Source organism: Podarcis gaigeae (genome assembly GCF_964106915.1).
Source record: "Podarcis gaigeae genome assembly, chromosome: 13".
NCBI lineage: Eukaryota > Metazoa > Chordata > Lepidosauria > Squamata > Lacertidae > Podarcis > Podarcis gaigeae.
This window is the reverse complement of record NC_139689.1, coordinates 55,235,704-55,242,723: the sequence shown is the minus strand read 5'-3', so window position 1 is coordinate 55,242,723 and position 7,020 is coordinate 55,235,704. Positions and strand designations below refer to the sequence as shown.

The following is a 7,020-nucleotide window of genomic DNA, read 5'->3' as shown; positions in this document are numbered from 1 at the left end:
AGAAAATAATTTAAACGGGGAGGGGGGAGCCTCCATTCATCTCTCACTTTGATTGAATGTTCGTTTCCAAAATTAACCTTCAAATTTATCTAAAAATAAATTTGCCGCTGTGCTTGGCATTTGCTCAACTGCAAGCTGTCTCTGACTCCTCCTTTGTTTGGGGTGAGCAGGTCTGTCAGCGCTGGCTGGTGGCTGCAGGTCTTTTGAATTGGGGGTTTCAAGGGGGGGGGGGAGTTGTAATCCAAAACATGGGTGGTGTGCCAGGTGGGGGAAGATGGGTTGACTTGGTTTAAGGCAGCATCGCGTGATCTTGTGCATTAGGCCATGTATCTGAAGCGCTATGATGCTCTTTTAGACAGGCACGACTTCTCCCAAAGGAACCTGGGAGCTGTAGTTTGTTAAGGGTGCTGAGAGCCATTCGGAGGTGCCTGTTACCTTCAAAGAGCTACAATTCCCAGCATTCCCTTGGAAGAGGAATTGAGTGTTAGACCACTCTGGGAGGAGAACAGGCGCCCCCTAATAATTCTCACCTCCCAGAATTCCTTGAGGGAAGCCGTGGCATTTAAAGTGTCATCGCAGTGCTTTCAATCCATGGGGTGATGTCATCATTCAGTATTCAAGTACTTTCTCATAACAAGCAGAGCCTGCATTAAAAAAAAACCACTCTTCTATATCCCCGTTAAAGTCTCCCGTCCCCTTGCTCTCTCTCCTGCTGGGGGGGGGGTGTGCTGGCTTTTGCTGTGTGTCAATTTAGCATGGGCTGCAAAGGTCAGTTCACTCCTGCACTGACTATAGAAGATGTCGATACTTGTTTATTACCCAGGACTGTTAATGCAGCGCCATTTTTGTGGCCTTGGGGCAATAGACATCATATTGACTGTGGCCTGGAATGTGCGCGCTTGGCCCAGGCCAAGGGGGAGGGGCCCAGGAAACATCCCCAGGGCAACACCTTTCACCTGCCACAAATCCCAGGAACTGGCCAGAACTGGCCAAAATAAACCCCCACTGCAGTCCCAGAGGCTTTGTGGTGTTTCCTAGGCATCAGGGTTCACTACATTGAGCCCCCAGACCTCTTTTCACAGGCTCTTAGAGGCTCAGACTTGTGTCCCATGAAGGCTTTATCTCACAACCTGACACAGCGGGTGCTCTTCACACACACACACACACACACACACACACACACACACACACACATACCACACCCCGTGGGCTCCCCAGTGAAAAAGCATTGCAAGGGTTAAGGCTGTTGCTCCATTAAATAAATCTTGCCCCCCCCCAAGTCAACTGAAACTCCTAATTAAGGGACTTGGGCCCCATCTGCCCCACACCTTTAAAGCAGTCACAGTAGCTTATTCCCCTTTCAGAGTTACAATTTTCAAATTGGTTGAACATGCCACCTTCCCCTAGAGAACTAACTCTGGGAATTGTAGCTCTGGGAGGGGCGAGGGGAGGGGAGGGGGTGCCGCCTCACAACTCAGCCCCCTGAACAAACTACAGTGCCTGGGATTCCTTGTTTCTGATTAAAGTGGTATGATAAACAGAGGTTGCAGGTGGGGCCCAAGTCCCTTAATTAGGAGTTTCAGTTGACTGACTAATCTACATCTGCGTAAATCTACGCATGAGTAAGCCAACAGTTCTGAAGCAAAAAAGTACTTTTTTGGATTTTACTCTAAGGCTATGAACACACTCCCGTTTACTCCGCATCCGCTGGCTTGGAAAGGGGTGGACACACAATGTTGGCCCCGATTCATATCTATCTGGTGTCCATCCTTTTGTTGCCTATGAAATAGCTGCATTTCAATGCCTTTTCCCCAAAACTGGCTTCGATTGAGAAAAAGAACGACCTAGTTGTTTTAAGCTGGTTTTAAGCCTAAGAGAGAGATGGTTCTTAAAAAAACACACTTAAAAACAAAGAAACAAATCTGACCATTTTTTGGGGGGGGGCTTTTTGTCAAAAAGTTGTGTGCATCAGTGGAGCCAATGAATCAATTTAACACGGCAGCCCTAATTTAAGTTGGGGAAGCAAAATCAGGGGAGGACCCCCTCCCTTCCCCTTCAGAGTTTTGCAGAAGTGAGAATGTGGACGGCAGCAACTTCTCTGCCCCCCCTTCTCTCCCTCTGTCTTTGGCTCCTGCATTAAGCACCCCCTTTCTTCCCTCTGATGTTCCTGCCTCCCCCATCAGTCTGTCTCGCTTTGTTATGCCAGGGGAGGGGAAATGGGAGGGATCCGATGATAATAAAAACGATTGTGTGTTGCATTGACAGGAGGGGCTTTTAAATCCCTTCTTGACGTTCTTAAATTACAATAGGAGAATAAAGAGCTGGGGGGGGCGGGGAGAGAATATGGGACTTTGGTAATGTGTTAATCTTAATTGAACAATTACCTCCGCTCCTGAAGCGTTCATTACTGCAGTGCTTATTGTCAGCTGTTTTTATTGTCTTGCAATGAATGCTGGAGAATCCATTTCTTGAAAAATGAAAAGCAGCTTCAGAAACCAAGCTGCTCCCTGCTCTCTTCACCGCTGTCCCCCCCCCCCCTTTCTCTCAACTGCTGGATGAGGCGGGGGGGGGCATGTCGTCCAGCCTCCGGTCCCCGCAGTGGCCCCCAGGCGCCTCAAGGAGAGCGCAAGAGGCCCGGGGGGTGGCAGAGCCCAGAGTCCTCCAGAGCCCTCTCCTCTCGGAACTGGTCCAGTCCTCTTCCGCTGCTGGGCAGCGAGTGCCCTTCTCTAGGTGGAACATGAAGAAGTCCTTTCTTTCCTCCTCTGTCCTCAGTCTCCCAACCTTCGCTTTCGTCGGACGTCCTCAAGGTCTAGTGTGACGAGGGAGAAAAGCTTCTCTTGGCAAAACGATCTGGTCCGTGGCCTTCAGTAGCAGGAGGGACCTGTTGCGTTTGGGCTCTGGGCACTTGTGACTGCGGGCAATAAATCTCCCTGGCATCTTTCTCTCTATCCTAGAAATCAAAGACATCGTTTCCCCATGTCCCCCAAGTGATTGTTGGGCTGAGGCCTGCTTGGGACAGATGCTTAAGCCCTGCCTGGGTTGGGGGACGAAGAAAGACCTGCTTCACGTCCTCTGGAAGCCCCGGTGTTCTCAGTTACTGGGCAATTAGGCCACGCATGACCAAACTGGAGACAACTTGTTTGGGCAGCAGAAGCATAGCTGCAGAGGCCATCAAATTCCAGGAGAGGCAATCAGGCTTGTTAATGAATACCCTACAATCTGTTCCTGCGTTGCAGCAGAATGGACTGAAACTAAAAACTAAAACTACAGTTTTGCCAAATAATTTTGCCAACGGTTGAGGGAGTTGGGCATGTTCAGCCTGGAGAAGGGGGCCACCTTCAACCATCTGCATGGCTGCCACATGGAAGGGGGGGGGCAAGCTTGTTTTCCCCTGCTCTGGAGGGGAGGATCCAAACCAGTGGAATCTGAGGTCCCTTCCAATTCTAGGATTCTAATCTCAGGTGCCCCCGAAGCCGTTTTATTTTACATTTTCAGGATTCTGAGTGCAGGGTGGTAAAAGTGGCTGCTCAGCTGCTGGGGTGGGGGTGTTGCTCTGACCAGAGTCAAATGTGTCCAATACTGTACTAATGCATCACCTATGTATTTATTTTTATTGCAGCAGTTTGGCTGGCGGAATAATGTGCAACCTTTTGCGTCTCACTGCATTGTTCAGCAGGCCAAGCTGTTAAGCCCCAGATAGATCTCTGCTTTAGAACTCTTCCAAGAGCCAGCGCTCCCTTCAGAAATCAACACGTGTTCCCACACATCAGCCCCGAGTCTTGTTAGAAGCAGGCTGTCAGCCTCTTCCCAGGTCTCCTTTAAGAGAGCAACTGAGAAAATCCTCATCAGTGTCAAAAATGAGATTAACGCTGGAGCTGTAAAGATGCAATTCGGAGTTTTCCTCTACTGCGCTTTGGGCTAGTCAACTGCTTACGGAGGAGAGAGAGAGGGAGGGAGCCTTTCTTGGAATATTTACTCTGCAATTTCACATCACTTGCTTAGTCCATTGCCGGCAGACTCCCCTGACGCGGGCGATTTATGCTGCGCTCCATCATCGCCCAGGCGCCTGTCATGCTTCAACGTGACAAAGCGCCATTGTGACCCCCAGCAGTAATTGACTTTCGTTGGCTTAAGATGCTGCCTCCTCAGCCCTTGGATCCCCACGTCCGTCTCACTCCTCTTCCTCCCCCATTGCCAAACCATCAGGACACAAACCCGGGGGGGGCGGGGGGGCTTATGGGGGAGCTGACAGGTGAAGTACTGTGGTGGGATTCCTTTCTGCAGAATGGCACTTCTGTGCCGTGATGGAAATGCACCCAGTGCTGCCCTAGAGCAACTCTCAAAGAAAGCTGCTTGCTGGTTGGGAAAGGCACTCTGCGCATGCTCAGAGGGACCACCTCTCTTCCCTGGCAGGGGTGGGGAACCCGTGGTCCCTCCAAATGTTGTTGGGACTGAAGCCCCAGACAGCTTGGCCAGCGCGGAGGGGGCAATGGGAGAGGCAGTCCCTAGCCCTGTTTTAACAGGTGTCAGCTCCAAGCGGTCATGGGAATGCCATACCTGTTGGATGCCTGCCTGCCACAAGCTGAGGAAGCGCCAGCAGAACTGCTCTCTCTTTAAATGGATCCCAGCAGAGACTGTACCCGGGGCTGCACTGCCCCCTTGTGGCTCAGAGTTGCAGTTGCAGGCTGACACTGTGTGCTCCTGTCCAAGGCTGTGAGCTATTGCTCAAGTATTTATTTCAACGGTTAATATATTATTAAGCAACATTTATTAACCATTCTAATAGGCAGCAACCCCCCCCCCCCCGCTCCATAGCAATGCAGAGGCTTTGCTGTGAGCTGCTAAGGGTAATGTCTTCTTCTGCCCTAGATATGATTTTAAAACTTCACTGTACACCACGGATGCCAGACTGCCCCCCCCCACTTGGATGTGGGGTTATTTTTTCCTGCCCATTTGTTGCCCTTTAACTAAAGCTGCTATGCAGGCTGAACTAGGAGTGGCATCTCCGCCTGCAAATCCTGTGACAAAACTAAAACTACAGTTTTGCCAAATAATTTTGCCAACGGTTGAGGGAGTTGGGCATGTTCAGCCTGGAGAAGGGGGCCACCTTCAACCATCTGCATGGCTGCCACATGGAAGGGGGGGCAAGCTTGTTTTCCCCTGCTCTGGAGGGGAGGATCCAAACCAATGGAATCCACTTACAAGAAAGGAGATTCTGACTAAGCATTAAGGAGAGTAAGAGCTGTTCAAGAGTGGAACAGACTCCCTGGGAAGGTGGAGGACTCTCCTTCCTTGGAGGTTTTTAAGCAGATGTTTGATGGCCGTCTGTCAGGGATTCTTTAGCTGTGATGTCCTGTATTGCAGGGAGTTGGACCATTATCTGATTCTAGTATTCTGATTCTGGGAATGGCAGCATGCAGCTGAGCCCCACCACCCCATCAGCTGGACGAGGGTGGTGCAGGTCTTGCTGGAATCAACCACCTCAGAACTGCATTGTTTTAGCAGAAGCTTTTTACCAGGCAGGGTCCCAAAGTCCAGAATGTGGATGAGGAAGCCTGTAGGCCTCCTGATGTTGATGGACTGCAACGTCCACCATCCCTGACCATTGGGGTTGGGAGTCCAACAACATCTGGAGGGCCGCAGGCTCCCCATCCCTGGCACACACAACCCCTGCACTATTTCTAAGCATAGGACCACATGATTGTGCTGCTCACAAACTCAGCAGCTGTTGGGGGCGGGCAGACTAAGCAGATCTATTTGGAAGAACAGTGTCTCTGGATAAAAAATGGCACAAAGAAACTTTGGGTTTTCTGTGCAAACTGCGCAGCTGAGAGGGAGAAAGAGGCCTCCTTGGGCTGAGGGGGCCCAACATGGGGTGAGGTGCAGCAGTGTGACTTGCTCACAGTGACCCGGCAGACTCCCTGCCTGTTGCACGCTTGCACCCCACTCTCTCCACCAGGCAAGACAAGGAGGGGCAGCTGACATACTTTGGCTTTTATTACTAAATAAATAATCAGATAAAACCTTGTGCAAAATAAAACTATTTGGAGTAAGAAATGCAGCAGCCCTTGGGCCATTTGCCCCGGCTCAGCATCACAGAAGTTAACCCTGAATTTAGAGCCTGCTTGGACGCAAAGAGCCACTCCAGGAGTCACTGGCCACTTCAAACAGCCCCCGCAAGAGTCACTGTCGCCACCCGGCCTCCTGTAACGTCAGCGCCATGGAGTTCGTAGCCTGACCGCACAGGATGATGTTCCCAGTCACCAGCCTCTGCAGCTTCCACCCACTGGCACATAATTTGGTATCGTGACAACTCTGTTTTTTGTGTTCAAAAGCAAACCCATAAAGATGTGCCTCTGCTGCTGTCCACCTCAAGTTGATAACCTGGGGAAGGCTCCTCCCCCTGCACGCTGCTCTGGAGGAGGCAGGTGGGCCACATTCTGCAGACTACAAGCGGGACCCTCGCGTGAAGGTGCAGGAGCAAGAGGAAGCTCCCTCCACACGGGGTCCAAGCGGTGCTGTGCCCGCCAAGCGCTTGCAGTGGCAAAGAGGCTGGGCAGCTTCTTGATCCCAGTCCAGAGATCAGCTCCCTCTGCCCCTGCTCCTTGCGCATCCATTAGATGTGGGAGTCCTCCTTTCTCCAGCTCTGGGGGTAGCTGGGCTTGTGCTCATTTGCCGCAGGGGAGCGCATGCTGTCCAGGGGAACCACCACCTCATCTGGCTGCGAGTTCTTGTTCAGCTCCACCACCCGCGGCACCACGGTGGACCACCGATCTACAGGGAGAGAAAAAGCATCACAGAATCATAACACTGTAGGGTTAGTCCAATTCCCTCAATGCAGGAATCTCAACTAGATCATACATGACAGGTGGCCATCCAATCTCTGCTTAAACACCTCCAGGGAAAGAGGTTGTCCATCCCACTGTCCAACAGCTCTCACTGTCAGAAAGTTCTCCCGAATGTTTCGTTGGGATCTCCCACTTTGCCATTTGAGTGCATTGGTTTGGATCCCACCCTCTG

At 51.3% G+C, this 7,020-nt stretch overlaps 1 protein-coding gene across 4 annotated transcripts in view; it reads right to left on the bottom strand.

Moving 5' to 3' along the window:
- Positions 1-5,979: 5,979 nt before the first annotated feature.
- TRPV4 (transient receptor potential cation channel subfamily V member 4) overlaps positions 5,980-7,020 on the bottom strand; it is a 53,920-nt gene continuing 52,879 nt past the window's right edge. For all 4 annotated transcript variants that reach the window (XR_014557650.1, XM_083710103.1, XM_083710104.1 and 1 more), the window contains one exon: positions 5,980-6,774. Coding sequence is in view for 3 of the 4 variants with exons in the window: in XM_083710103.1 (XP_083566229.1) it covers positions 6,617-6,774 (158 nt within the window). In the remaining variant the exon portion in view is untranslated. The remainder of the gene's footprint in view (positions 6,775-7,020) is intronic.